Source organism: Salminus brasiliensis, chromosome 9 (genome assembly GCF_030463535.1).
Source record: "Salminus brasiliensis chromosome 9, fSalBra1.hap2, whole genome shotgun sequence".
NCBI lineage: Eukaryota > Metazoa > Chordata > Actinopteri > Characiformes > Bryconidae > Salminus > Salminus brasiliensis.
Genome location: NC_132886.1, coordinates 34,969,446 through 34,996,945, shown reverse-complemented (window position 1 = coordinate 34,996,945; position 27,500 = coordinate 34,969,446). Strand labels below are relative to the sequence as shown.

Genomic DNA, 27,500 nt, shown 5'->3' with positions numbered 1-27,500 from the left:
TGAAAGGAGGATAGCTTCCACAGCAGGATAATGATCCTCAAAGCACTTTAAAATCTACCAATAAGAACCTCAAGTGGTTTTAGCTGAAGTTTTGACATGACCCTTACAGTCTTCCACCTAAACATCATCAAAAATCTGTGCATAGATGGAGTCCCAAGAATCTCTCAATCTCAAGATAAGAATTTTCTTGGCCACTAAAAACTGAGGAGTACGGACCATGTGGGGTGCCCAGAGTTTTGGATCAGGCCCCCTTTTTTGTTATTTTGAAGCAGTTACATATAAGGTGTAAAGCCTTTTGGAAAGCTGATCATTTTGACTTGCGTAGCTATTCACAGTAACAGATGTTTTGTCCAGGTGTGCCGGAGCGGTTGCATGCCACTCTATGGCTTGACACGTTTACATGTTTCTATACGTGCATCGCTTACTATCAAGTCACTAAAATCTCTAAGGATAGCACTGAGTTTACTGTATGTGTTTAAGCATTATTCAGTTTGAGCACTACTGTATTCCTTTTTGCTTTTGTTAGCCGTGGTACTGGTGAGTATTACTGGCTTTGTCCTTTCTTTTGTAGTAGCATGAAAAAATTGCTAGGTACAAGTAGCTAGATACACCAGAAACCCAAGTGACTTTGTCCTCACTCTTATAATGAAGAATATCCTCTGGTAAATGTTTTGAATCTGTTCTGTCTGAATGTTAGCCAGCATCAAATTACAAAAATATTGTTTTCCTAAGAAGTCTAAACAACAGTTTATCTTGTCTTGAATTCTTCTTTTTTTTCCCCACACGTTCATTTAGTCTTTTCCACAGATAAACACATGGTACTTCTAAACATGTGTTTTGGATGTGTAAGAAATGCGGAACAGTTAGTTTTCTTTTGGTCAACTTTTTCCCATTTACTCTCTTTGTTTGTGGATATGCTTTACTTCACTGTCTTCATGTGACTCAAGTTTGGTTTAGATTCTAGTCCTGTATTTATTTTTCTTAAACAGCTGCAGTGAGAGAGCAGATGTTCTATGGTCCACCTACCCCCGATAAGCCTTTCACAAGAATTAAAATGCTTCAGCTTATCTGACAGTTAACTTTGGTATCTCAGATTTTTTCTAGTTGACTTTGCTCCACATACATGTGCAGTATAGAGGGGGAGGAAAAAATAACATTTCTTTCTTTGCTTTGTCTGCGCAACTCTGTTCATATCTATAACATTCATGCTTTGCTCCGTGTGTCCTCAGGACTGGGTGACCGCCACAGACATCAGAGTGACCCTGAACAGGCTGAACACGTTCGGAGATGAGGTTTTCAATGATCCCAAGGTCCTAAAGTCCTACTATTACGCCATCTCTGACTTTGCTGTGGGAGGAAGGTGAGATTCAATCGTTTTTCCATAAACGTGTTGCACCACTTCGGCCATTGTTCAATCACAGTATTCGCATTCCAAAGACACAAACGTCATTAAAATGGATCTTTACTGGTATTGTAAAAAGGCCCAACAATAGATATTTATTCAAGTAAAAAAAGGTCATTTAAACTTTTTTTGAGCGAAAATATCCTGCCACTTTACTCTGATAGGATGCAACAGGATGCCTTGTTTTGATCATTGACTTTTGTTCCTTGAAAGACAGAAAACAAAACAGACTGTTTGAGATAAAAAAAAAATGATAATAATTATATGTTATATAATCAGGCTTATTAATTACAACTCCCATTTATTCACCCCTTATGCTCTGTGACTTTTATTATACCATAAAAGTTACTAATAGGTAACTATGTAGTTCCTAGGATAGTTAAAGAGGAGTTTTGACAGTAAAATGAAACATTACATCCCCACATGCAATCTGCTAGTTATATTAGTCACTTTTCAGTTCTCCATCAGTTCTCTTTCTCAGCACACTGATTATTGCCTTTGATGCATCCTCACTGGGCTACTTGCCAACCATTACCAATGCTTAGTTACATCACCCAGACTTACCCGTGGGCCATGTTAAAGATTAATGAGCTGTTTCGAATGTTTGTCTATTCGTTTCCTCACTGTTTTGGAAAAGACAACCAAGTGGAAAAATAAAGCGTATTTTCATGTTTCTGCACCAAGTTAAACAGTAGAATAGTTTGCCTGAACTCGACCGATTCTCAGTTTGCGTTCTTGTCTGTACTTGTGTTCTTGTGGGCTTATGAAAAGACATCAGTCACAGTCCAGGTACTGTTCCATTGAAGCGTCCTCAGTCCAAATGGCCGATTGTGTTTTTGCTTCGTGGTTTTAACCAGGAGGTGACTTGCGTGGGCTTGGCACTGCCAAATATCCCAGAATGCAGTAGCAAAAGTAGTAGAAATGTATAATCTGTTGCTTTTGACCCTCCTGATGCTTTTCAGTTCTTGACCATAAATGTTTTTGTGGTGGTTTTCCTGTTTGAAGGTACTGTTACCCTGGACAGGGGACCAAGTACTCTGGTGCCGGCATGTATTCCTTTTAGCTATATCTATCTGTGATCTCAAAAACAGAACGCTTGACTGGTAACCAGTCACCCGAAACCAGTATGTCAATGCCCGCTCCAGGCGTGTGTTCGTTCTGGAGCAAGGTAAGTTGGCTTGCAGTCACTTTGCTTGTTTGCTTTGGCACATTCCCCCCTGCTAGACTGCTCCGTGCCTGCCGGAGCTGACACAGGAGTGGCAGGAGAGGCTCAGGATAGAGCAGACAGGAATAGCTCCTGTTAACTACTTTTTTGTCCAAGTTCGGACCAGTCCGAGACTGATGAGGTAAACCCACAACTTGTGGGCATTCACAAAGGTCTCAAATTGAAGTGCCGTGCCGTGTGTGTTTATTTATTTATTTAATCGTACCTTGCACAGCTCTATCAGATGCAGGATTGGGATTGAGTGTGTGGTAAAGAAGAATCCGGGTTGGTGTTGAACGGGTGTTAAACAGCTCCCTCTCTGCTCCGCAACATGTCTTTTCACCTTAATCTGTTTGAAATGTGGAGCAGATTTCCATTACACAGCTCGCATTCCCCACATTCCTGCCTGGGAGTGCAGGATTACAGAGCACCGAGGAAGCGAAATGGGGTGGGCTGGTCTGTGTGTGTGAAAGGCAGAGATCCAAGCGCCAGGGGCATGGGTTACACCTGCTGACTCTTGGGGCCACTGTCCAGCATTTCTAGCAGCTAATTATATGATTTCTCATGGCAACTTTTGAGGAAAGGGGGGGTTACACCAAAATATAAGTTATAGCATTAACTATCCGTGTCAAACTGGAAAGGGTGTACGGATGACCAGATATATTTGAATGGATTGGGCATCAGCTGTTTTAATCCTAGTCCATTTCTAAGTCTTTGTTTTAACCATGATGTTCAGAGTGCCGTCTGTTGTCCTTAAGGCGCCATTAAGGTACATTGTTGCCCAGCCGTCAGCACTGAGGAGTGTTCCCTAAAGTAAATAGTGGAACATATTAACATAACGTAGGTCATTATAAATACATAAACCTGTTGCAGATATACCTTTTTTTTTTGCTTTTTTAAACCAGCACTGAAGAGCACATTCAGAACCAAGTGGAGGCTAACGCTAATGCTAATACACACAAGCTATAGCAACCCAAATCACAGCACATTCACCCTCTATAAACCAGTTATTTCACATCAGTAGTCGACAAACGACGACAGAGATCAGTCTAGGGTGTGTACCACATCACACACACATACACACACATACAAAGTGATTTAAATGCAGTGTTTTAAAGGAACTGGGATCTGTTTGGTTAGGGAGGAGAGTCTAACGGGATTATAAGATATTAAACACCCTGTAAAACAGTCATTTTAAGATAAGTCTCAACTAAACCAAATCAGCCAGTCCAGAATTTCTCATTATAGAAACTAATAAAATAAAGGTATTTTACTGAACATATTAATTAGCAGCACATCTTATGTAAACTGTGTGACTATCATTTATATAATAATAATTATACAAACACACAGATCAGATTGTTTTTGGCCGATACTCAGCATTTATAAGAATCGGGTCAGACTCTGGGACAAAGTAACCTGAACCCTACTGTATAACCTCAAATAGTGTGCTGATCATTTTTAAAAACATAATAAAACATTAGCAACTTTAATATCAGGTGCGTAGTAGTTTTAAGTTCTATGGAACATTGTTGGCTAATATTGAGTAGTAAGGTACACTCACTAAACAGTTTCTTAGAAATACCAAACTAATACTGGGAAGGGCCTCCTTTTGCTCTCAAAACAGGCTTTAGGGCATGGATTCCACAAGATGTTAAACATTCCTTTGGGATTCTGGTCAATGTTGACGTCACAATTCCTGCAGGTCTTTCAGGTGCACTTTCATGCTGTAAATCTCCCATTCTATCACATCCCAGAAGCGTTCTATTGCACTGAATTCAGGAAAACCTGAGAAGAACCCTAAACCTGTTGTCATGTTCATAAAACCATTTTGAGGCGACCTTTGACTTTTTGGCTTTGTGAGCTGGTGTGTTATTGTGCTGGAATTTGCAGAAAATTTGAGTGATGATTAGATGGTATTAAGAGCCTAAAGTGTACCAGGACACACACACACACACACACACACACACACACACACACACACACACACACAGTTGGCTGGTTTAGATAACTATATAAATGAGTAGGTAAACAGGTCTGCCTAATACATTGCTTGGTGAGTGTATACTGTGATGTTCAGGCACTGTCCACACATCCAGAGATTTTTAAAAAGAGATTTATGAGATTTTTAAAAAGAGATCATGTTAGCCCTATATGAGGTGTTAGTAACTGATTAAGAGAGACATCAAAACACAAAAGCACAAAAACAAATGTTAAGTCCCAAATTACAAACTGCTCCCCATGTAGTGCACTATACAAATCATGAAATTACAGATTCTAAATCTAAAGAGCGTTATATATTTGTAATATAACAGCATTTACATTTATTTATGTCAAAATCTGAAATCTAGTGCAGTCTGTGAGATTCAACTCGCAACATGCATGCATTGTGACGTCAGCATTTTTCAAAAGGCTCAGTTTTCAGAAATGTTCGTCTTGGACAACGTTTTCAGATTCCAAGACGATCGTATTCAGATATGTGTGGACAGGCCTTAGAGGGTAAGTATAGATGATATACAAAATACTCTCGCCTGTTTCACCAACTCCCCATATGTTTACACTGTGATCCTAGTTTTTCTTTATGGCTTTTTAATTTGGTAGTCTGAGTACCTTCACTCGCTGCAAAGGCTATTTATACCGTGTGTTATCTAGAGCACAAAGTCTTACACTCGGCAAGGAGAAAAATAACACATGATGGCCATTAAGATCATTAGAAATAACTGAAGACTTCTGTGCCATCATACAAAATGCTCAAAAGTTGGATCATTATTGAGTTATTACTAGAATTAAGAATTTTTTTCGTTGAAACAGAAATGATTGACTTGGGTTCATTAGGAAAATTATGGTCATTTGAAAATGATTGACTAAGGTGATATTCAGTCAATAACCTCTCTGGTACAGAACATTGCGCAATTTGCAGAAGTTGAAAATAGCCAGGACAGTTACTATACATGAGTAAATTCTAAATGTATACCATGCAGAAGTCAAAATGCAAGTCTACTGTAATTTTAACTTGCCTTTTGATAGACATCCTGATCCGTTGCTGGGTTTATTTATAACGCGTGCATCAGACAAGAGCATTCCAGTTAGGGAGCACATCCTGCAGCCCGCTTCTGCTCCTTTCGTCACTTTTTCCATTGGGCTTTGCCAAGGAACACCTGAGACAATACCCAAGAGGTGACTACTGCCACACAAGTCCTCTCTTGTTCGGATGGGGCCCCTTAGTGAAGTGTCTCCTGGAGAGTGTTCCCACTGCCTTGTCTTCGAGCAGCAGCCAGCAGCACAAATGAAGCTTTGTGCCACAGCTGACATCCTCTCTCACTTTTAAATGGCTAAAGAGGAGCTGTAAAATTGATTCGGTAATCTGACTGAAATTCATCTGACCAACAGCAGCGCTTTGCTTCAGTCATCCCCTCAGGGTCCTCCGCTTCTCAGAACGAACTTCATGGGCCTGTTCTATAAACTGGGATATTTGGTTCTGAAGGGTGATTTTAGCCTCAGAATCTCATTACCCAGTGTGAACTCATTTGTTGGATTGTTAGGCAGCAAGTAGACATCTTTGGATGTTCTATAGGTTCTACAGTAATCTTTTAAGTTGTGCATGGATGGACATGGCTGTTCCAAGCTTCTGTATGTATGTATGATATGTAGATAATGGAGGCAAATTGAAAAAACACTGTAAAAATATGTCATTTCTGCCTAAGGGGTCTTGCTCTTTAATCGTTTATTTGTTCATTGTGGCCAGAACATACTATTTTACTTTCCATCAGTTCACAGGATTTGTTTTCAGAAGGCTTCCAGCTTGTTTAAATTTTCTGAAAATTTCTCATGCTGAAGTTTCTGGTGAGGACACGGGTATTCTTCTGATGACTCTTTTCATTGAGATCAGTTGTTACTGCACAGTAGAACAGTGCACCACCACTTCAGAGTCTGCTAAATCTCCCTAAATGTTTTTTCCAGTCACAACCATGGGTTGTGATTTCCCTTTTTAGTGATCCCAGTTGACTGGTGAAGCATCTGACCTGCGAGCCCTGTTGTCCAGTGCCCATCATCCCTTGGTTTCCCCACAACGGCAGCCGGCAGCATGCTATGCTGGTAGAGTGTGGTTGGCGGGAATGAGGGATGGCTGGCCTCTCCCTCGATTGCCACTCAATCTTTAGCTTGCTTGGTTTAGGCTCTCCAGGTTGCTCAGACTCAAAAACAGGGTGGAACTATTTTAGCCTTGTGGTCAGAGGTATGCTGAAGTAACCCTGACCCACTTTTAGGGCCGCCCATACCACATGGAGAGGAGAGCAATCCTGGTGAAATACAGCAGACAGTTATTAGACTTTGGGAAGATATTCATAAGGAGCCAGATTGATTCAGATTTAGGCTCCCAGTGACTCCCAGGGTGCTGACGATATGCGTTTTGCTTTGTGCAGCTGAAACCGAGCTGTTCAGTTGCCCTTGCTAGTTGTATCAAAGGTCAAAACCTGACAAAGACAAAGTCCTCAGCCACTCACTGCGACTACAAAGGCGTGGTGATGTTGAAGAGATAGAGATAGGCTCCGTAAACAGCCGGCGTGCTCACTGTTTGAACAGCTTGGAGACATGCATGTGTCTGCCCTTGTCTGGCAGCCTCTGTTTAATCCAAAACATGAGCAGGATGTGTACACAGGTACTGTAGGAGTGCTTTATCACCGAGCTATAGAATGTGGCCTTGAATGGTCTCTTTTCTTACCTTTTTAGGTGCAAGTGTAATGGCCATGCCAGCGAGTGTGTGAAGAATGAGTACAGCAAACTGGTGTGCAACTGCAAACACAACACAGAGGGTGATGATTGCAGTGTGTGCAAGCCTTTCTACAACGACCGTCCTTGGAGAAGAGCCACAGCTGACAACCCCAATGAGTGCCTGCGTGAGTGTAAAACGCATACATGCATATTCTCTCTCACACACACGCGCGCACACACACACACACACACACACACACACACACACAGAGCCTTCTGGGTCTTCTGTCTACATGCTACACCTTTGTCTGAGTCTGTTTCCTGTTTAATATCTCCAGTGTAGGCTAATAGTTAACAGAACTACCCTGCATTGGCTGTTTGGAAACCTTAGCTTTTGAAAATGGATTTTTCAAGTATCATTAAGGATCGCTTTAATTTAAGGATCTTAATATCTAATATATAATTAATATATAATATAATATATAATTGCTGACACATGCCGTATCACACTGGGGTTGTTTGGTCACAGTTAGTGTACGGAAAGTACCCCACTGTTCTTCTCCAAAACAACATGCTAGATCCATTTCCGTCTTATTCCCATCAACAGTTACATGATACGGTACTCAACAGAAAACGCAACAAATGTCCAACAGCCTTTTCTTAGCACAGCAATTCTGAATCAAGTGATGTGTAAATTTTTGGTTATGTATTGATTGGCTGATTTTTATTTATTGGTTTATTTATTGATTTGCTCAGATCATGCCTTTACTTCAACAGTCTTAGTTGTAGCCCATAATGCCTTTGAGACATTATAAAGACATTGAGATTTTATTTTGAGATTTTGAAACATTTAAGGCAGTCACATAGAAATGTGTCAGAAATGTATTAAATAATTGAAGTTAGTACATATAGTAACAATTTAAATATGGTAAGGAATTGTATGGTAAGGAAAAAGTGATAATCAAACATTACTCAGACATTACATTTACATTTATGCCATTTAGCTGATGCTCTTATCCAGAGTGACTTACAAGGTTACTTGTATTACAGATGTGGGCCAATGTAGTGTTAGGAGTCTTGCCTTCACTCATTGGTGTAGCGCAGCATAGTCACCCAGTCCGGGAATCGAACTTGGGGAATTGAAATCAGGAATCCACGTGATGCGTGGTAGCTTACTGGCAGGTCATGATGATATCTGTTGCGCCACACCAACAGTTTTCCTAAAATCTAACATCAGCTCATTTAGATCATAACTATATGATCCTCTCCCACTTCACGAAGAGCCTTGACTCCCAAACCAGCTTTAGATCCACAGTCCACTCTGGTTCCCTCTGCTGATGCACCCTGCTCAGCTCCTTAATTTCCCCCATCTGCTCTGAGGGTCTTGACGTACAGAGGAGAAGGACCAGTTGTTTGCCCCGGTCATATACACACTCAGGCACTTCCTGGAAACGCATGACTAATGTGCACATCTGAGCATGGATCCATCCAGAGCGCTGGGCTCCCACACCCCCGCAGCTCCGGCCCCTCTCTGCTCTCCCATTTCTTTTTCCTCCCTCATATAAAGTCTCTCCTTGACTGGGAGCAGCTCCTCCTCCATTCACATTACTGTGTTCCTAAGAATGCTAAAAAGCCATGACCGATCCTGGATCAACACTGCTACTCTAAGATACATGTGACCCCAGTTCTCAGCTGCGTCTCGCCACGGTTCTCACTCAAATGCCTGATGAGGATTAAAGCCCATCTGCGAAGTTCCCTTAGCCTTCCATTCTTCCATTTCTGTCATCTCACTGTCTTTTCCAGACTTTTAAAATGTACTTAAAAATGGATGTTGTTGGAAAATGGGATTTAAGATCATGAGATTTCATGATGTTTTAAAAAAAATGTATGGTCTAATTTGTGAATGTGCACACATGTTTCAGCATGCAACTGTAATGGAAAGAGCGGCGAGTGCTACTTCGACCCAGAGCTGTACCGAGCCACGGGTCACGGAGGCCACTGCCGAAACTGCGCTGACAACACGGACGGGCCCAACTGCGAGCGCTGTCTGGACAATTACTACAGGGATACATCCAGTCAGCGCTGTCTGCCCTGCAGCTGCAACCCAGTGGGTGAGTGAGCCTCAACCACCTTCTCAGCACCCGTTGCTGGAATCCCGTCCTTTCGTTTGTTGCTTTTGGTCAGAATGAGGAGTGGTGGTTCTAACAGGCGTTCGGTGTGGTTTCTTCTCTTCTTCCTCTCCTCTAGGCTCTCTCAGCACTCAGTGTGACACTACAGGTCGCTGCAGCTGCAAACCAGGTGTGATGGGAGACAAGTGCGACCGCTGCCAGCCCGGATACCATACACTGACCGAGGCCGGCTGCAGGTACTATGCATGCACACACACTGAGCCCAAAAGGTACACCAAGTTGATGAGGAAGAGATGACACCGACCAAAAGCCATAATGTGAATTTTAACTTTAGATGAACTCTAGATGAATAATAAATATTAGTCAAACTAAAGTTGCACAAATAAATTCTGCCTGGTGTGTCAAGGCTCTGTTATTTTGTGAGAATTTGCACCACAGCGACTACAGTTGACCGCTGACATGTATGTGCATTCCACATTAAATCTCTATGGCAGGCAGTAGTCCTAATTTTAAATCAAATACAGAAAGTTGGAAAACCCTCAAGCCCTCAGCTGGTCTAGGCTGACCAGCTCAGCAAATACACTACCAGTCAAAAGTATAAGAACACTCCCAACTTTTCCAGTAGTCCACTGGCAGTGTTGCATAGTCCAGGCATGCCTGTTTTGCCATCTTAGCAATGACTTTCTCACTACCACGCCACTTGCAAAGTCACTGCAGCTCAAAGTCTTCTTCACAGTTGAATCTGTGCCTTGAGAACTGAATGTCCAGCGTTAAGCTGAAGTATAAGGTGTTGTCATGTGATCCGCCTATCACACAAGCTCATGACTCTCAGAAACTTGTGTTCTGATGTTGTTATGGATTTGAGTCTGTCAGACCTCTTCCTGAACCAGATCTCTTCATTTTTCTCCAGTCTTTTGAAGGTGTACTCACCACACTCTGGCCTTAGTTGTAATTTTTCTAACGAAAAGAGACACTCTTAAGAGCTATAATGCTGTGTGTGTTTTCTTTAACCCATAGGGGCCCTGTGACAAGGTGTGGAAAGTTTCATACAGTCCTTTTTCCTTCCCTTTAACTAATAAGGTCCCTAAGTGACGCATACTGAATAATCTGGATGCATCACAGGACAGTTGAATGTGTCTACGTGTGACTTCATGTACCAAATACTGGTGTGCTTGAGCGAAAACATTATTAAGAGTGTATATTTTCGCAAACCTGTTCCAACCCATTTAATATAACACATTCTGTCCCCATTTCTAGAACAAAATGATGAAATGCGAGTGACATCAGCTCAATTAATTGAACAGATTCAGTCAAATATTTAAAACTGGTTTGAGCTTTTATAGATAAAATATCTTTCTAGATGTTATAAATGGCAATCTGAACATGCAGTATTGTGTAAATACTGTGGTAGAGAGTGCAGTAACAGTCTGTTTCAACACTGCTTTTATACAGAATTGAATAAATTGAAAATTGAATTGTTTGCATTCATTTCCAAAGCGTAAATTACCTCTATTGCTACAGACCAGCTTTTTTCTTTTGCCATTTGCATTTACATTATTTTTTTCTGTTTTCCTCAAAGCCCTGTCAGTTTACTGCTTACCTTTGTGCCTTTTGAACTCACTGGACTTTGTACCTTACAGGTTATTAAATGGACTTGAACTGCCTTAATAAAAACTCTTAAAATTGGGTGTGTCCTTAAACTTTTGTAGAAATGTTTTGTTTTATTAGCTGGTACTTTACCATATAAACGTTGCATCTGGAGTAAAGATTTGATTTATTGAAGTCACACTAATGTTGCTTCTCTTTGGTCAGGTCTAATATTTGCAGACCCATTAGACAGTCACCGTAAATCCATGTGTAGTAACTACTCTCTCACTCTGCTCCTCTGTGTTTTTTTTTTTCTCGCTGCCCTCTTCTTCCTATAGCCCCTGCTCTTGTAACCCTGCCGGAAGCACACAGGAGTGCGATGTGAATACAGGGCGCTGTCAGTGCAAGGACAATGTAGACGGCTTCAGCTGCGACAGGTCAGACTCCTTCACACACAGACAAACACACATGCCGATTCTGTCCCCATGCCCCATGGTTAAGCAGTTACTGAAGAAAAAGGAGCGACTGGCATGAGTCGGTTTGCATTGTTCTCAAATTAGATGTGAGTGACCAGCACTTGTGTGCCAGAATTAACATTGACATCAGCACTTAACTAAAACTGCTATAAAGATTCTCAGCAGAGCCTGCCTTTCAACTCGTCCAATTCCAGTGGGAGCTGCCATTAAACATGGCTGAAATCTGCAGTTGTTTAAGAACCTTTTTGATGTTCTCTTTTTTTGTACATGGAAAGTCCCTCTGTGTGTCAGAGAGAGAGGGCGAGAGAAGCAGAGCGACATCCAAGGGGGAGGAAGTATGTGTGTGAAGCAGAATTGGGGGCACAGCTTTCTCAGTGTCGGATGCAAGAGAAAATAGCTCACAGATAGTGGCAGGCTCCTCACAGAGAGCCATTTACGGCCTTCAGACGGCCCGTCACCAGATAGCACAGTCTGTGTAACCCCGGCTCTTTAAACCGTACGCCCTGAACATTACATAATCCTGGTATCCTCATTTTGGAGGGTTATTGTTTATTTTACACTAAGAGTACATCATAAGGCACCAAAGCACTACATTAAGCTAATGAGAAGATTAGATAAGTAAATAAGTAGTTTTGATCTGGCAAACTACTCACTAGTTCATAAATCCATTCATAAAAGGAGGATAAGAAAGATGAAAAAATAAAAATATTTTGGACACAGATAAATCAACAATCCAACAGCACTTGATATCCCTAAGAAGTTTGAAAAAGACATTTCAAAGACTGCTGTTCAGTTGCTGTCATGGAGCTGATTCCACAAGCCTGGAGCAGCAAAAGAGTAAGCTCTTTTGTCCCATAGGTTTTTGTGTAGTAGAGTTAAATGAATAAGTAGTCTGAGACCAACAGTAAGGAGATGTGCAATGAAGAGCAAGGTCAGTAGAATTCAGTAGAACGTCTGAGAACCAGTACTTTTGAAGAATAAATGAGAGCATTCTGACTAGTGAACTGTTAACCCAGAGCAGAAAGGCAGCATCCCCCAGACTAGCATTTTATGGCCGTTTCTTTGACAATACAGTATAATGAGTTTCATTTAAAAAGCATCCGTACAAGATGAGAAGCAGATATCCTGATTATTATAATATAGAACAATACTAGTGATGACATCTGTTGGAATAAACACGTATATGCATTTGCACACTAAAATAACAGCTTCAGAATCATTGTGTCTCTATTGTTTCTACTCTGGGCTCGGCACACTGCTAAATGCACTATGTAACAATGAGGAAGCGGGCAGGAAAACACTCACGAGTGCTGCCTAACGCTTCATACCCTGAGAGTCTTGTTACTCACGTAATTACATGGTGTTTTAAACAGTCCTGATTAAAGTCACAGTTTCAGGAATCGAACGTTTCAGTTCTTCACCCTCATAACTGCAATACTCTCTAAATTATCATCAGTTGTATAGACCCTAAAATAAAACACTGTGCAACTCCAAATAATTCATAGTATTCTATTCATAGTTCTATGGTCGCCTTATTGTATTGTGTTTAGTAATGTCTAAGCTTGGAGGTATCTTTTGTATTATTAGTCTATTCTAACTAGCTAAGGCTTTTCTTGGGTAAATAGCAAAGCACTTTGTAAGTCGCTCTGGATAAGAGCGTCTGCTAAATGCCGTAAATGTAATGTAAATGTAGTAGTTTCTGTATTATGATTGGTAACATTTTAATAAATCTTAAATTCAGAAATTTGGACTCCCATTACTTTGGAAACTTTGGACACTAAACATACTGTGTTTGGAATAAGGGTAACGTTGAGTGAAGCATCTTTTTCACTACTTTGGTAAAAATCTGAGATCTGAATTAACATGGCATATGTCTGTGCATTCCTCTCAGGTGTAAACTGGGCTACTTTAACCTGGACCCCCAGAATCCTCAGGGTTGTACACCATGCTTTTGCTTCCATCATTCTACAGTGTGTGATAGTGCAGATGGCTACAGCGTACATACCATCACCTCCACTTTCGACCGAGGTAAGTCCAACCACCTGTGGCCAAACATAAAAATGTTTTTTTAAATTTATGCTTTAAAACAAATAAATTGTATGAAAAATAATGGATTCATCTGTGATTGAGAAAGCAGCTGAGCTGAGCAGTGCTTGTGCAGGCCTTTTTTTATGGACATTTTAGTTGCTGGTAAGTTCTCATGAGTTCTCTCCCGCTTCCATTAGATGATGAAGGCTGGAAGGGCCAACAGCGAGACGGCTCCAGCGTGCCAGTACAGTGGTCTTCCGGCTCTCAGGAAATCTCCCTCATCTCAGATGACTATTTCCCCATGTACTTTGTGGCACCAGGTACTGCAGCAGTGTTATGCGCCACATGTAGAAATGCTTTAATTTCTGGTTAAGAGGATAAATGTTGTTACTGAATGTTAATCTTAGTCCAATAAGAAAAAAGCAACGCTCAGAATTAAACACAAAAGGTTGAGTGATTTTAGAATGATCTTTCAGTAAAAAAGAAATTAGCTTGTTTGTTGCTGTTTATCACTAATATGATCGTCTCATTTTCTCCTTTAGCCAAATTTCTTGGTAACCATTTGCTGAGCTACAGTCAAAATCTCACGCTGAACTTCCGAGTAGAGCGCCGTGATGCACGTCTCTCAGCTGAGGATGTTATGCTGGAGGGGGCTGGGCTTCATGTTGCTGTACCCCTCATTGCCCAGGGAAACGCTTATCCTGGAGAGAAAATGCAGAGCTTTGTTTTCAGGTGTGCTTCTTGGCTGGGCTAATTTTATTGCTTAATGCAATTTAGGTTATTGATACTATAAGAATTCTGTGGAAATTGCAAAGACTTTAAACGTGAACCCACAGTTGAGGTACCATTTAGCCATGTGAATCTTTTGTAAAATGCTTTGTAAAAATTGTATGTTTTTTTGTTTATTTTTTAAATATTTTGTTCAGTGTTATTTTTGAAGAAAATAGGTGTTGCACTTTTTTTTTAAATCTTGTTTTTGTTGATTATTTTGTTAAATGTAAATGGTGAGGTGTTAAGCAAAAAAAATAACAAATTACAAAACTAAAGTTTGTAGAAAAGTTGTTTTTAGTTCCCCTGAAACACGAAGTAATATCGATGGCACACAGAAGGCAGTCCAATTATAGAATTACACATTTTTTTCAGTGTATGCCATTTATTTTGTATTTATCTGAATGTTGTTTTTTGACAGGCTTCATCAGACTACAGACTATCCCTGGAGGCCAGTGCTAAAACATTCAGATTTCCAGAAGCTTCTCCAGAACCTTACCTCCATCAAAATACGTGGTACCTACAGCGAGAGAAGTATGTATCTGCTGTTTTCCTTAAACACTCTTTACAGTACAGCACATTGCATGGTTTAACCTTTTCTGAACTTAATACAACTGTGTTTATACCAACAGCAGTCAGAGCTTATCACTCTGCTCTGGAATTACTTTTCGTTTGATAAAAACTGAGATAATAATAATAATTACAGATTAATTCTGTGTCATTATTAAACCCCAAGGTTGGTAATCCTGTAATCCTGTCATCACCGCATCATGGTAAATCCACCATTTATAACCCAGTGTTCTCTGTTGCTGCGTAGGTGCTGGCTACTTAGATAACGTGTCCTTGGTGACTGCCCGTCGTGGTCCTGGAACTCCAGCGCGCTGGGTGGAGAAGTGTACGTGTCCTACGGGCTACTTGGGTCAGCACTGCGGTCAGTGTGCTCTGGGATACAGGAGGAGCAGGCCTGAGCTTGGTCTCTACAGCCCCTGCGAGCCTTGTAACTGCAACGGCCACAGCGATACTTGTGACCCTGCAACGGGTCAGTCACTTTCTTATCATTATTTATCTTGCTTTGAGATTTAAGGATTTAAGGCATTTAAGGACTCTGAGAAGCTTTTGTGGCTTTTACTTTGAGACAGGCTCTGGTGTGTCTGTCGTGTGCGTGTGTGTGTCTGTCGTGTGCGTGTGTGTCTGTCGTGTGCGTGTGTGTGTCTGTCGTGTGCGTGTGCGTGTCTGTGTCTGTCGTGTGCGTGTCTGTGTCTGTGTCTGTCGTGTGCGTGTCTGTGTCTGGCGTGTGCGTGTCTGTGTCTGGCGTGTGTGTGTGCACGCTCCTTTACTGCCCCCTTGTGGCAAGAAAAGAGTGCAACACTGATTAATCTGCTTTTCTGTCTTTGTAGGAATGTGTAACTGCCAGGACAATACAGCTGGCATGAGCTGTGAAAGGTGTAAGGATGGTTTCTATGGTGATGCTACAGTAGGATCGGCATCTGACTGTAAGCCTTGCCCGTGTCCTTCAGGGGCCACCTGTGCAATTGTGCCCAAAACCAAAGAGGTGGTGTGCACCAACTGCCCGACAGGCACTACAGGTACAGCAGAATTAGAAGTCTTTGTTTTGCAAGCAAATCTACAAATTTGAAAATCCAACATTACTAGAAGCTACATTGTCAGAAATGACCTCTCAGTGGTTATTTGGTGATAGAACTAACCATCTTCACTAATCTGCTAACTGACTGGCATTAGTCAAACAAACATAAATAGAATGACTGATGTTTAAAATATGTATTCTGAAAGGCAAACCACCCTCAGTTACAAAACGTCAGTAGCTTTGTGTCACTTAAAAGCATATTCTATTTTGGGTCTTGCTAAATAGGCTAGCCCTAAGTTTTTACATTTTAGCTTAGAAAACACATTTGTTAAGCTACATCTATAACCAAAATCAATTGAAGCAGCATGAAGTATAATAAAAGTCAGCAATAGGCTAATTTAGCACTGTATGACATGGCTAGATATCCTAGTCATATTTATTGTACATGCAATGAGGTCAGTTAACCACACAGTCATTTAAGTGGTGTAGAAGGCTTACTTTGCTGATACTGATGTGCTGGACATGCACAAGTAGATTCTAGTCAAAGTTCCTAGCCTTTAGAATCCTGCACTGTTGACTTTCCACGATCACATTACTGAGATTGTGCTATTGCTGACTTTTAATTCAGGTTCACATCATTTATTTTTTGGACCTCCATAGTTTTCTCTCAAAATCCAGTCCCATACAACACTCTTGAATGCAAAACCTGCCAATTCAAATGCCAAGAGTTTAACTAATAGTGTTTAACTCTGGTTCTTTGTAATGACAAGGCAAACGTTGCGAGCTGTGTGATGATGGTTTCTTCGGTGATCCGCTGGGAACCAACGGCCCAGTCAGGGCCTGCCGGGAGTGTAAATGCAGCAGCAACATCGACCCTAATGCTGTGGGCAACTGTGACAGAGAAACCGGCGAATGCCTCAAGTGCATCTACAACACGGACGGATTCTTCTGTGACCGCTGCAAAGAGGGTTACTACGGCAACGCCCTGGCCACCAACCCAGCTGACAAATGCAAACGTGAGTAGAGTGGGAATAGACTTGTGGTGCCTTAGTATCTCCAGACAGTCAGCACTAAAGGTTTACAGAATTTTATTGCCAACATGTTGGAAGGCTTTTTTTTTCCTTTTTTTTTTTATCCCATTTTATTGAGCTCTCCTATTCATCTCTCTAGCTTGTTCCTGCTCTCGCTATGGTACTGTGGATCAACAGACCACCTGCATGCAAGTGACTGGTCAGTGCAAGTGTTTGCCCCATGTGACCAACCGAGACTGCAGTGCCTGCGAGCCTGGCTTCTACAACTTGCAGAGTGGCAAGGGCTGCGAACGGTACCTCACCACCTACCTTACTTAATCTGTCCTCCTCACACAAGTACTCTAACAATGAACAAATTCCCGCTCTAATGTTCATTTATTGTAAAATGGTTGGTCTTTAGGTGTGGCTGCAACCCGATTGGCTCTACTAACGGCCAGTGCGACATTGTGACTGGACAGTGTGAATGTCAGCCTGGAGTCACAGGTCAGCACTGTGAGCGATGCGAGGTCAACTTCTTCGGCTTCAGCTCCTCTGGATGCAAACGTAAGTTCTTATCTTACATGGCCGCATGATTGATCTTTGGGTTGCTGACCTGCTTAATGTATTGTAGCTAAGCCACAGTACCCATGTAAAGCAAGGCAAGTGCATTTGCTTAGTAGTTTTCAAAATGCTTTACATGAATAAAAGCAGATTTAAAAATATATTAGGTAAATTAACAATAACATACTTAAATGTAAATAAACCTCAAGTTCCAGCACACTTTTCCAGCTCTTAAGATGTGGAAGACTACCACTTATAAAGTAATAATCAGCCCATGGGATGGCAGTCTTGGCATATAACCTTCAGGAGAGTTGTTTCAACCTAGGATAAGCAATGCGTTGAGTCGTTTCCAGCACAAGCGTGCGGAAGATAATAATCTTTCACTGGATGAGTGGGCAGCTAGATTACTCTTTACAGTAATGCGAAAAAACATCTAGGGTATTAATCGATCCTTGGATAGAGGATCAGAGGTGTATTTTGGTCCTGAGCCATTACATGATTTATTGACATGTTGCAACACTTTAAACTTGAGTTAAAAACTGGCAGTCAACTGTAGGGCCCCTAATAATACGCTCAATTGTGTTTCTGTGAAGTTCATAGCTGTTGCATTTAAATAAGTTGTTTCTTACTAATAATCTTTTTGGGCAGACCAATAAGCAGCCCGACCTGCTTGAGACAAAGGCAGGAACAATTTCTAAATCTAGATCATTTTGGCATGTTGAAAAGCTGATTTTATGTTTAATAGGACTGCTGAAGTTAAGATCTGAAGCCAGTAGAATTCCAAGGTTTTTGACTTGATCTTTAGTCTTTAGACCTGTTGAGAAGTTGAGGTTTACACTGATCTTTAGTTTTGCAGGATTCAGCCTTATTCATAATTAGGAGTCAAATTTGTTTAAAGTTAAATTGGAGAGGTCCGAGATTTGAGTCTTGAGGGTGGTGTAGACAGTTTAGATTACAGGGGAAGTATTGGTATGAATTACTATATACGTAAATTACAGTACAGTACAAATAGTAAATGTTTATTGCTATGAAATGCTATAAAAGGATAGTTTGGGAGCAGTTTATCTGAGAAACCTATCAGGATTTATTCATTTAGCTTATGATTATCTTTCCACATAGCCTGCGACTGTGACCCGGAGGGCTCGCGAATGGCCCAGTGCAGAGAGGATGGACGGTGTGAGTGTCGCCCAGGCTTTGTGGGCACTCGCTGCGATATGTGTGAAGAAAATTACTTTTACAACCGCTCAACTCCTGGCTGCCAGCAGTGCCCCAACTGTTACAGCCTTGTGAGGGACAAGGTAAGAAATGTTTGTGCAGAACACTTTGCTTTGTGATGGGCATAGATGTTGGCATTATCGTATCGACACCAAATGAAATAAATCCAAACCTGTAGATTTTTCGTATTTACATTTAATCTAAAACTTATGTAAATCATGCTGATTTCTATGGAGTTTTGTATCTGCTATAAGTTAAGCGGCGTCTTTAAATTGCATTGCAGGTGATGATCATGTGGAACTAAGCATTACATGTGTTTATAGAGCCAGTTGATTACAATTAATGGACATGGAATTAATGTTTTTAGATCAGCATTTATAATGGATAAAAGTTCTCAAAGGGAATGTTTGGACATGTCTTGAGTTCTGCAGCATTTACTTGTGAATGTTTGCCTCTGATTGCATTTTTATGCATCTAGAATTGTTCCTACTGTTCCACTGCTTAAGTTGATGTCTGAAAATAGCTCAGTAAGCCTTTGCACATTGCCTGCTTGTTTTTTGTGTTTCTCTCATTAGCATGTTTAGATAAACTGCCAACATGTTATACCTTTCAGGTATATTTGAATCTGTAAAATTAATTCAGCCTAGATGATGAACTGAAAAGCATTTACAAAAAAGAGGAAAAAAGATCAGATGCATGTAAATGAATTTTTCATTTTACTACCCACCTCAAACCCCCACTACTGCATAGAAAAAGCCTAATATTTTCAATGTAATGTACAGGTGAACCAGCAGAGACAGAAGCTTCATGACCTGCAGACTTTGATTGACAACCTCGGCAGCCAGGATACAGTGAGTGACAAGGCTTTTGAGGATCGTCTGAAAGAAGCTGAGAAAGCCATCATGGACTTGCTAAAAGAGGCACAGGCCAGCAAAGGTACTAACTGCCACATAGCCTGCTCTATTTGTTACAGTTGTTTCAGTGATGTATGTGCGTTGTGAGTAAATGCTTGATTTCTTACTTATTAAAATCCACTCTTTGTAATCCTGCAGATGTGGAGAAGGGTCTCTTGGATCGTCTTAAGGGCATCAACAACACGCTGACGACCCAGTGGAACCGTCTACAGAACATCAGGAATACAGTGGACAACACTGGTACTCTGGCAGACAAAGCTCAGAACAGAGTGCGCGAGGCGGAGAAACTCATTGACCGAGCCAGAGAGGAGCTAGACAAGGCTAAGGATGCCATCAGCAAAGTGGTAAGGTTTTTTTTTATTTTTTTTTATTGTTCTTTCACAAGACTGGATATTTTTTTTATATAGTTAGGATTTGGTTATCCTATATATAATTTTTTTTGTTTGTTTTTGTTTTTCCCCACCACAACATAGGATATCAAAACTCCCACGACCACTGGAGATCCCAACAATATGACACTTCTTGCAGAAGAGGCTCGTAATCTGGCAGAGAAGTAAGAAAATGATTTTCTTGTATATTCGTTATTTAAAACAATTATTACACTGAACCCTTTATTAATATTTTGTTTTTTGACTAGGCATAAGATGGAAGCCGACCAAATTGAGAAGACTGCAAAAGATGCCAACGACACCTCCACCAAGGCCTACAACTTGCTTAGGAAGGCTCTGGATGGCGAGAATAAAATCAACAGTGACATTGACGAACTCAATAAGAAGTAAGTGTGGTGGAGGTGACACCCTGTATTAAATACAATTAACCTGGGCCTAAATCAGTCATTTAAATTCATCATTTTAAATTGTGAAGCTTATGGGCTATCTAAATGTCCTCAAATTTACAGACTGAAGATAAAGATTTTGTATGCATTACTGTTATGTGGACACTGGAAACACAAATCCACACCAGACTGAGCCAACATAACACTGCAGATCTTACAAATGTTGTGAGAATTGCCATTATATAACATACATTTCTAACAACAATCAATGAAGGTCAATAAGTCAAAAAGTAGGTTAAAAAGAGTCTCTGTGATGCTACCACCTGATCTGTAATGAAACTATTTACTGTGGTAAAAGGACACCTATTGAAGCCTCTTGAACGCCACATATTGCTTCACATTGAAAAGTGCTAGAATATCCCACATTGTGCTTCATATTTCAGTAGATATGTTCAATGCTTCATGTTTATTTATAGATTCCACATAATTCTAACAACTGAAAGGTAGGTTGAACCACTGTATTGTACAATGTCAAATCTTCATACTAACTTGCCACATTTGCTCAGGTACAATGAAGCAAAGGACCTGGCAAAGAACTTGGAGAAACAAGCCAGTAAAGTGCAAGCTGAAGCAGAAGAGGCAGGAAACAAAGCATTGAAGATCTACGCCAATCTAACTAGTCTGCCCCCCTTCGATGTCAAGTCACTAGAGGTAGGATGCTATCATTGAGCAAGATGAAGCTCAGCTAACTACATTTTGATTAAGGTAGAATGCCTTTGCAGTGGTGTAGCTTTGTAGATACGTGTGTGTGTGTGTGTGTGTGTGTGTGTGTGTGTGTGTGTGTGTGTGTGTGTGTGTGTGTGTGTGTGTGTGTGAAGGTGCACGTATTTGTCACTGTACAGTGTACACTGTACAGCGAAATGTGTCCTCTGCATTTAACCCATCTGGTAGTGAACACACACTCACACACACACACACGTGTTAGGGGCAGTGAGTACACACACACACAGAGTGGTGGGCAGCCAACTCCAGCGCCCGGGGAGCAGAAAGGGCCCAACAGTGGCAGCTTGCCGAGCCCGGGAATCAAACCCACAACCCTGTTATCGATATCCCGGCGCTCTAACCGCTGAGCCCCCACTGCCTCTATATATATATATCATTTATTTATTTATTTATTTTTTAACCACACTTCTAAGTATCTAAATGACCTGTTCAATATCTCTGCTTTGCCCATAGGATGATGCCAATAAAATAAAGAAGGAGGCTTCAGACCTGGATAAGCTTATAGACAAGACTGAGAAGGAGTACAATGATCTGAGGGATGACCTGAAGGGTAAAGAGAATGAAGTTCGCAAACTGCTGGAAAAGGGGAAGACTGAGCAACAGGTATGGAGGTTACCACACTCTAAACTACTCTAATCTTTGGATTAAGCATTCTGTCTTTCTGAATTATCGTTACCGACAAAACCACTTTGTGCATGCAGACCTAGATAAATACATAGTCTAGCTTGTCTTGCACTTGTTAGAAGAGTGAAAACTGCACAGTAGGGAGGTGCAGATTGGACATTGATGAAAGACGAGAGACTGATTGAACTTAATGTCATACTCTTTAATGAAAGATCCCTGAGAACGCACTTTGTGGTAAATAAATTGCACAGGGTGGAAGCTGATTGTGGCAGATAAAAAAATAAATGAGACCTAGTTTTGCTGAGTGTACATTTCTGTTTTCCCAAATTACTTAAATACTTCCCTACATTAGCTTGTTCCCATAATTATAATTCTGTTTCAACAAGGGAAAGTGCTCACTCAGTTCTTGTCAAGCCATGTGGTAAACAATTACTTACTATGTGAAGACACTAGATTTCTTGGCTACATTCTTTTCGTCACTTTTCACACCTCTCTTCTTTCTGCTGTTCAGACGGCGGATCAGTTGCTAGCACGGGCAGATGCGGCCAAGGCTCTGGCAGAAGAGTCGGCGAAAAAAGGGCTGTCCACATTCCAGGAGGCACAAGACATTCTCAACAATCTCCGAGGTAAATGGGGTGATGATTACATTTCAATACTTCCTCCAATGTCCCTCCGTTCCAGTGCATCATTGTTGCATTCCCTACCTTAATCACTGCCGGCATCTCTTCGACAGACTTTGATAAGAGAGTAAATGACAACAAGACCGCAGCAGAGGAGGCCATGAATCGTATCCCAGAAATCAAGGCAATAATCAACGCAGCTAACGAGAAGACCCGCCAGGCAGAGGGGGCGCTCGGCAACGCAGCAGCTGATGCTAAAGAGGCCAAGTCCAAAGCAGAGGAAGCTGAGAAAATTGCCAGCAATGTCCAGAAGGTACGCTTCGATGTTCACTCGTCAGGGGTTTTGGAGGTTTGCAGTAGGTCATGCACACACCTGTACTTATTTATCATTTCTGTGTTGTGCTTGTCAGGGTTCAGCCAAAACTAAGGCAGATGCAGAGAAAGCCTTTGAAGACACCATGAAACTGGATGAAGAGGTCAATGACATGATGAAGCAACTGGCAGCTGCAGAGAAAGAGCTAGGGGAGAAGAAAGAGGAGGCAAACAATGACATGATGATGGCTGCCATGGTGAGTGCAGAACAAAGTAAAGCCTTTAAGGGCAGTCAAGCCTTTAAGTGTGGCACACTTCAGAAAGATGCAGGACATGTTTATGCACCTGGTGAAGGAGGATGGGTGCACTGAAAGGAAAGATATTTGAATTAACGCATGCTAGTTTCTTTCTTTACGTCACGGACAAATATTAAAGGTGTCCAGTAGGGCTGCACAATTTTGGGAAAACAAATGCAGGGATTTGCGTCCTACATGTCAGCATATTAATACTGCACTCTGTGCATCTCATAGTGGAGTAAAATAAACAGTATTGGGCAGATTTTCTCTGTAAATATGTCATAGAAGTGAGAACAAATTGACCAAACAAATTTGACCTTGCACATCCTTTTCTTTATTTAATCAGCAAGTAAATACAATGTATTCCATTAGTTAGTATTTAAATTAGTTACGTTATTTAAATAGGGTGATTACAGGGAGCATCACATTAAAGCTATTTAAATGTAGCATCCTTCCTCTGTTTTTAACAACCATAGTGATTGGATAGCAAATTCCTTTCCCTTTATTTTACATTTTCTTGTTTATTCCACACTACACTTGCCTTATTTGAATACCCAATAAAATATGTTGTGATTTTTTTTGTAGCTTGTCTATTTAATAAAATGAATTTAATAAGACAATCAAGAAGTAACAGTATAATTTAGATTTTACATTTGTATCACTTTTACCCCTTATGACTCCATTTATTTCACGCAAAGGATTACTTATCGGTATCTACTTATGGAGGGCAGTGGAGGGAGTTTAAGTGGTTAATACAGGAATCTACTGGATTGAATTAGTTAGAGACGAGTAATTAGAGGTAATTCTTTTCCTTTCAAATATTAAGATGCATCTTGTTGATCCTGTTCTCTTCCACAGGCCTCAGACAGCGCAAAGACAGCCGAGGAAAACGCCCGCAAAGCCAAAGATGCTGTCCGCACTGTACTCGGCACAATCAACGACTTGCTCAGCCAGCTGGGTAAAAAAAATAAAAATAAAAATAAAAAAGCACCTTGCTCAATGTATTTATTAGTGTTTCAAGACACTGAGCCATGTGTCCTCTGTCCACCCAGGCAACATTGATAAGGTGGACCTGAGCAAGCTGGACCAGATCGACAGCTCGCTGAAGCAGGCCAAGGACAAAATGGAGGGCAGTGAGCTGGACAAGAAGCTGAATGACCTAAACGACATCGCCAAGAGCCAGGAGGCCATGATCGGTGACTACGACAGGCAGATCCGTGAGATCCGTGCCGACATCGCCAACCTCAACGACATCAAGAACACTCTACCTGAGGGCTGCTTCAACACGCCGTCTCTAGAGCGACCTTAACCTCTCTCCTCCTTCTCCTTCTCCTCACACCAAACCTCTCCTTCTCTTTGTCTGTGCCGCACCTATCGCCATCTAACACTTGGGGGCAGGACGCCTCCCTTTACCAAAACAGCTTTTTGTCTGTCTTTCAAGTCTTTTTTTTTTCCAGTTGTTTTTAGCTTTGATTTTATTTCTGTGAAAGAAGCCACGATTTTTAAAACTTTTTTTCCCCTCAATGTTTGGAGATAAAAGCAGCTCTCAACTTTTTTTTTTTTAAATATATATATATATATATATATATATATATATATATATATATATATATATATATATATATATATATATATATATATATATATATAATGTTTTGGATACGCAGCAATGCTACGACATGAAGAACACTCTTATCTAAATGGCTCACACTGATCTTGTGTGCGTCCTCGCTGCAGCCTGGCTAGAAGAGGTAGCCGCTCTATAGAGTCGAATGTGATCCCACATGACTGCACCACCTCCATTTCTTTCTCCTCCTCCTCCTCTGTATGAGCTTGTCAGCCCTCCTGCCAACAGCCGCTGTGCCACAAAAAGCTGCAGAGGCCACCTGCCACCTCAACCAGAGGACATATTGGGGGCTTGGTTCTGCTTGAGGAGCAGGTGTGGTTTAAGTTTCAAATTTTATTTCCTTTTATTGTTTTAAGCTATCTTATCAACCCATTACTTTACATTGGTTACTGCTTTCATTGGTTCAGACAACGGACAGTGAAGGAATCTTCTGCTGTGTCTTCGTCATCTGCCTCTTGCTCTTTTTCTTACTTTGTCTCTCTTTCTCAAAGTTACAAGCCCAATCTTGCGATGGCCATGTGAAGCGAGGGTTAGTAACACATACTTCAGTATTCAGCTTGACTCATGTCAGTCCACGTGTGCATAACCATAAACAGTGATGCTCAGAGCTCTTTCAGAGCTCTCTTTGTATCCAGTGGATCCGTACATCGTACTCATGATCTAAATGCGTTTCACAAACACTTCAAAATCATGTTTATATTTTTTTTGGTTTGGTTTTGTTCTGTTCTTCAACCCAGAAGCTGCTGCTTACTTATAGGTGTACTGCAAAACATGTTTTTCATCAATTTTTTTTCCTTCAAGGCAAAATCCAACACTATGCAACTTTGTACATTTTGCGTAGCAAGACGTTTATCTGATACACTGGTGCTAATAATTATTTCAAATGTTATATTTTTGTGTGAATGTTTTTTTTTATTATTATTATGATAGAGTGAGGATTTGTTATTTGTGTAAATATATGCTCAAATGTTTTCAGGTATGGCTGATTAAAAAAAAACAAAAAAACACAAAAACAATTCAACCAGCCACCTCATAGGTTGTTTCACAAGAGACAAAAATCAGCTCCACCTCCGTAATAATATATAAATATATATATATATATATATAATAAGTTCTGTGGTATAATATGCTTGCTTGTATACATGGCTCCGTTTTGTTGCCTCATAGCTATGCCATATATTTTAAATTTGTGTTTAATTTCCAACGGGTGGTTAATAAGTTAACGGAAGATCCTTTCGCAAGAAAAATCCTCACCCTTAACTTGACTGTCCAAAACAGTCTGAACATGTATGTCTAACATTTCTGAAGAGTATTTTACCAGGATCCGTCACCCGGCTGAAGACAGTAAGCTGGGGTCGCACATCACTAGTTAATCAGTTTTGATCGTGTTCCGTGCCTTTAACACTCAGATGTAATCCTCAGTCCCGTGGACAGTTTGCACACGGCACATTTCTGATGCCCTTTGTTTTGATTTTTTAAGAAGCAGGGCGACATATGTAGGGGCACACTACAGATGCTTTAATACGACTTGTGTTATTATTTTGGTTTATTTTGGGTTTTTTTGGTCCAGCTTCATTTACAGTGCTTAGATTCTGGCTGTACAGTCTTTAAAACTACCCACTTGGCGTATTTCATCCAGCAAAGTGGGATTTAACTGTGGAGTCCATCGCCAAATTATCCCATTTCAATAGAACCTCTTCCACTGCTTACCCCCTTACCACTCTGGACATAAGTGCAACATGGTACACAGTTATGTATAAAACAGTATTTCTAATTTATAATGTATCAAGTATTTTTAATCTGTTGTTCTTTAGTATGCGTACAAATGTGTTGCACTGTCTTTGTGTTGGTTATGGAGAGCATGTTGGTTTTCACCCCCTCCCCCTTTTTTTCTTTCATTTTTAAGGCACTCTTTTCACATACACTCTAACGGACCTGAGAAACAGCTTGTTATCTATTTTTGCCTGTAAATCCAATTGTAACATTTGAATAATAAACCGTGGTTATTACAGGATCTTTGGTCATGTGGTTGTGCTCATTTGATGGAATCTTTCAATTTGCATTGTGGTGTGTGATGACTCACTGAGCAGTCTAGACAGCATTGATTCATGTTTTTAAAAAAATAAATAAATCAACTGATTAGGTTCTGATTGTATGTTGTAATAAACATATACCATTAATAAGAGGAGAATTGTTTGTTTATGGGATTCTTATTGTTAGTAAATGACAAGTATTTTTAAAATAAATTAATTCTATACTCAAGAAGTTTTCATCATAGGTGCACTTCAACTATGAGAGACAAAATGAGGGAAAAAAAATTCAGGAAATCACATTGAATAACAGAAGTTCAGCTCAGTACTTCCTAACATAACCTTTGTTGGCAATGACCGAGGTCAAACAGTTCCTGTAAGTCTTGCACACACTATAGCTGATATTTTGACCCATTCCTCCATGCAGATCTCCTCTGGAGCAGTGATGTTTTGGGGCTGTCGCTGGGCAACACAGACTTTCAACTCCTTCCACAAATTTTCTATGGGGTTGAGGTCTGGAGACTGGCTAGGCAACTCCAGGACCTTGAAATGTTTTTTTACAGACCCACTCCTTCGTTGCCCAAGCGGTGTGTTTGGGATCATTGTCATGCTGGAAGACCCAGCCACGTTCCATCTTCAATGTGCTCACTGATGGAAGGAGGTTTTGGCTTAAAATCTCACGATACATGGCCCCGTTCATTCTTATCTTAACACGGATCAGTTGTCCTGTCCCCTTTGCAGAAAAACAGCCCCAAAGCATGATGTTTCCATCCCCATGCTTCACAGTAGGTATGGTGTTCTTGGGATGCAACTCAGCATTCTTCTTTCTCCAAACACGACAAGT

General features: G+C 40.8%; 1 protein-coding gene across 1 annotated transcript in view; it reads left to right on the top strand.

Moving 5' to 3' along the window:
• Nucleotides 1-24,544, top strand: part of lamc1 (laminin, gamma 1) — a 62,484-nt gene extending 37,940 nt beyond the window's left edge. The window contains exons 3-28 of the mRNA XM_072688264.1: nucleotides 1,230-1,360; nucleotides 7,335-7,501; nucleotides 9,239-9,427; nucleotides 9,564-9,681; nucleotides 11,371-11,469; nucleotides 13,400-13,536; nucleotides 13,734-13,856; nucleotides 14,079-14,268; nucleotides 14,726-14,838; nucleotides 15,122-15,343; nucleotides 15,702-15,890; nucleotides 16,660-16,905; nucleotides 17,060-17,213; nucleotides 17,321-17,463; nucleotides 18,580-18,758; nucleotides 19,458-19,611; nucleotides 19,728-19,933; nucleotides 20,063-20,142; nucleotides 20,227-20,364; nucleotides 20,931-21,075; nucleotides 21,601-21,750; nucleotides 22,283-22,397; nucleotides 22,505-22,704; nucleotides 22,802-22,960; nucleotides 23,858-23,957; nucleotides 24,052-24,544. Of these exons, the coding sequence (XP_072544365.1) occupies nucleotides 1,230-1,360; nucleotides 7,335-7,501; nucleotides 9,239-9,427; nucleotides 9,564-9,681; nucleotides 11,371-11,469; nucleotides 13,400-13,536; nucleotides 13,734-13,856; nucleotides 14,079-14,268; nucleotides 14,726-14,838; nucleotides 15,122-15,343; nucleotides 15,702-15,890; nucleotides 16,660-16,905; nucleotides 17,060-17,213; nucleotides 17,321-17,463; nucleotides 18,580-18,758; nucleotides 19,458-19,611; nucleotides 19,728-19,933; nucleotides 20,063-20,142; nucleotides 20,227-20,364; nucleotides 20,931-21,075; nucleotides 21,601-21,750; nucleotides 22,283-22,397; nucleotides 22,505-22,704; nucleotides 22,802-22,960; nucleotides 23,858-23,957; nucleotides 24,052-24,308 (4,104 nt within the window). The 3' untranslated portion in view covers nucleotides 24,309-24,544. The remainder of the gene's footprint in view (nucleotides 1-1,229; nucleotides 1,361-7,334; nucleotides 7,502-9,238; nucleotides 9,428-9,563; nucleotides 9,682-11,370; nucleotides 11,470-13,399; nucleotides 13,537-13,733; nucleotides 13,857-14,078; nucleotides 14,269-14,725; nucleotides 14,839-15,121; nucleotides 15,344-15,701; nucleotides 15,891-16,659; nucleotides 16,906-17,059; nucleotides 17,214-17,320; nucleotides 17,464-18,579; nucleotides 18,759-19,457; nucleotides 19,612-19,727; nucleotides 19,934-20,062; nucleotides 20,143-20,226; nucleotides 20,365-20,930; nucleotides 21,076-21,600; nucleotides 21,751-22,282; nucleotides 22,398-22,504; nucleotides 22,705-22,801; nucleotides 22,961-23,857; nucleotides 23,958-24,051) is intronic.
• The last annotated feature ends 2,956 nt before the right edge of the window (nucleotides 24,545-27,500 follow it).